This window comes from Dreissena polymorpha, chromosome 9, assembly GCF_020536995.1.
Source record: "Dreissena polymorpha isolate Duluth1 chromosome 9, UMN_Dpol_1.0, whole genome shotgun sequence".
NCBI classification, from domain to species: Eukaryota; Metazoa; Mollusca; class Bivalvia; order Myida; family Dreissenidae; genus Dreissena; species Dreissena polymorpha.
Window position 1 is genome coordinate 222,670 of NC_068363.1, and position 3,033 is coordinate 225,702.

The 3,033-nt window shown below is 37.0% G+C and overlaps 1 protein-coding gene across 1 annotated transcript; it reads left to right on the top strand.

Moving 5' to 3' along the window:
• Window positions 1–1,683: 1,683 nt before the first annotated feature.
• On the top strand, window positions 1,684–2,808 carry LOC127844626 (probable G-protein coupled receptor 139). Its single transcript, XM_052375032.1, has one exon. The coding sequence runs from the start codon at window positions 1,684–1,686 to the stop codon at window positions 2,806–2,808; it is 1,125 nt and encodes a 374-aa protein (XP_052230992.1).
• The last annotated feature ends 225 nt before the right edge of the window (window positions 2,809–3,033 follow it).

A 3,033-nucleotide genomic window follows, 5' to 3' on the forward strand; every position in this document is an offset into this window, starting at 1 on the left:
GAAAAAGAAATATTAATAAAATACCATCTGGAACAGAAAAATCAAGATGCGTAAAGTCGTTACAAAAGTCCAAACAAACAATCACATTCTGCAATCGTATATCGTTTCTCTAGTAGTAGTAGTTGTAGTAGTAGTTAATTATTTTATTTTTCAAACCCTTTAATAACATTTGTTGCCAAGTATATTTCATAATGTACCCTTTAGATAGTTCTATCTTAATCGACTTTGCATCGTGAAACCAGTGACCAGAAACGCTTCCGAGCCCACGAAAGAATAATGCACCATGACATTGTTGTTTAATACATGCGTCCCTTTAAGCAAATAAACAAGTACCTAATTATTGGAGCTAGTGCATGAACCGCAAAGTGGTTAATATACTTACATTTCAAAATATTGTCTTTCACACGATATAAAATGTGTATGTCTACATTGTGTTTGCTTTTACATTAGCGTTTTGGTTTTGTAAACCAGTACTGCTTAACGGCACATTTTGGATTATTTGCCAAACATATGGTAAACAGCAACACAACGAAATTGAGTGAACCATGTGCTTTTGTCAATCAATTGACCTTAATAAACGTATTTGATGACGGTCTTCCGGGAGAAAACGGCTGAGAAATGAAGAATGCATAAACTGTGGCACAATAAGCCCATTTTTCACCCCATAACAGTCTCTTTTAAAATGCAATTATGTCTCGTGTATATTCTTTCACGGTTAAATGACATATTGCAATAATTATTGCTGACGTCTTTTGCGATTAAGGACACACATACTGTTTTGGACGATATTCGTCGTGGATGATGAAGACAGGGATGTTTTCAAGCAAACGTGAGTAACTATTGATATTAAGCGCAAGTGATTTATACACACTTTACGTGCATGTGATGAGCTGAATCTTCTGTATTATGCACTCTGGACCGTCAAGTAAGCTGGCAATTTTATTCAACTTAGTCCTATTCGGTTTTCCATTTTCTCCAAACATCGGAATAACATAGCTATCCACTGATTGGTGAAGAGATGAGCGCCTTCTGACAGGCATCGATAACCAATTCTTGTCTAGGTTACACATGAGCGCCATCTCGCTTGGTTTAAGGACACAGCTCTATAGCGTTTCAAATGCCTGTTGGTACGGATAATGCGATGGCTGTATGGATAAACCGTAAATAAATGAAACAAGAAAAGCTGACAAATTAACAATGTGAGTACTGGTGATTTATTATGTAATATAATATATTTAATAGTAATATAATATAATATAATTATTATAATATAATTATTATAATATATTAATATAATATTATATAATATAATCGCTTTTGTTTCAGTCCATGGATTTTCCGAAATCAACTAAAAAGTAGTCCAATGACAAGGGATTTGTTTTCTTGTAACGTATTCATAAGTGTTTGTATTAACATTTTTAAAAAGGTTGTATGAATGTGATGCTTTAAAACGACTATTTTAAAACATATTTACGACAATACTTTCATTTAAACTATTTAACATCAATATAAGACACAACTTAACTGAAGGCGAAATCCGAGATATCGGCGCTAAAGTTGAGTATAAATTCCCTTTGTACAGCGGTTGTACAAATCTGTATCGCGTATTTAGTGCAGTAAATACCTAAAATATACGGATAGCTTTGTTTGTATTTTTGCGACGAAGCACACGACGCTGAAGCCATGTTAGAAAAGGATCTTTTGATGTTTGATGAGTTTGTTATCCAGAAACAAATCATAGTGTTCGGTGCCCCTCTCCTCTTGGCGATGGGGACCATAGGAAACCTCATTTCCTTTTACATCCTGTTCAAGAACACACGTAAGGCGTCTACCTACACATATCTCAGCGTACTGGCCATAATGGATATACTGGTCATTTATGTTGGCCTGCTAAGAGTGTGGTTAGTTCAACTGGGGATACACGTCGAGGAATTAAACAGTGTGATGTGCAAGCTGGTTAAATTTCTTGGGTTCTTTTGCAGCGATGTTTCAGTTTGGCTTATCGTCATCGTCACCGTTGAAAGGACTATAGTGGTCGCTTTGCCATTGAAAGCGCCCAGTGTTTGTAACTCGAAGTACGCCAAGCTTGGAATTACGAGCGTTATATGTATATTTGTCTTATTAAATCTGCATTTTTTGTGGTCCATGGATCTTCATTATACGGTAAATAATACAACGGTGACACCAGAGTGCAAAGCGATAGAGGGCTACACATATTTAGTGGAAATCATTTGGCCATGGGTGGATGCAGCCTTTTACTCATTTACACCGTTTGTGATAATATTCGTGCTTAATATTGTAATTATTAAGAATGTGATTAACGCTAAAAACGCAAGACTCGTTTTACGTCAGCAATGTTCATTATCAAGATCATACGCAGTGAAAACTCAGACCCACGAGCACGGCGAAATGAGCAGACGGATAACCTGCATGTTGCTCGCAGTCTCGTTTACATTTCTCATTACTGTTTTGCCTATGAATATCTTGATTATTCGAAACTCATTGGTCGACAACACACAGACGCTCAAAGGTTTCATTCGGCAGAGGCTACTTATGACCGTCGCGGAAATGCTCATGTACACGAATCACAGCATCAATTTCTTTCTGTACTGCGCTACGGGCAAAAAATTCCGAGGACAGTTTCATGCTCTAGCTTGCTCGTGCTGTCGCAACCCGCTGGGTCTCCGGCTGCGCAGGAATATGTCACAACGATCGTTCAATGGCAGTTTGCCGCTTGTGAAAATGAACTCATCAAGAACCGATTATGTGAACTGTGAGCATTTCTTTGATAAAGGCGTGCAACTGTAGGCCACAACTTTAAACAGTGATTTTTGTTTTGGTATGTGACATGTTGTTTGTTTCTCATCGATGTTAATGTTTTGACGCTTTTTGCGTTAGTATTATTGTAATAAGGAAATGTTTATATTTATATTGATCGTGCCATGTTGCTGAAGTGTACATCGTTCGACCAAGCGTTAATTTATTAGACTTATACTTAGCTATAAATCTCGCGCATCGAACGCGTACAAATAT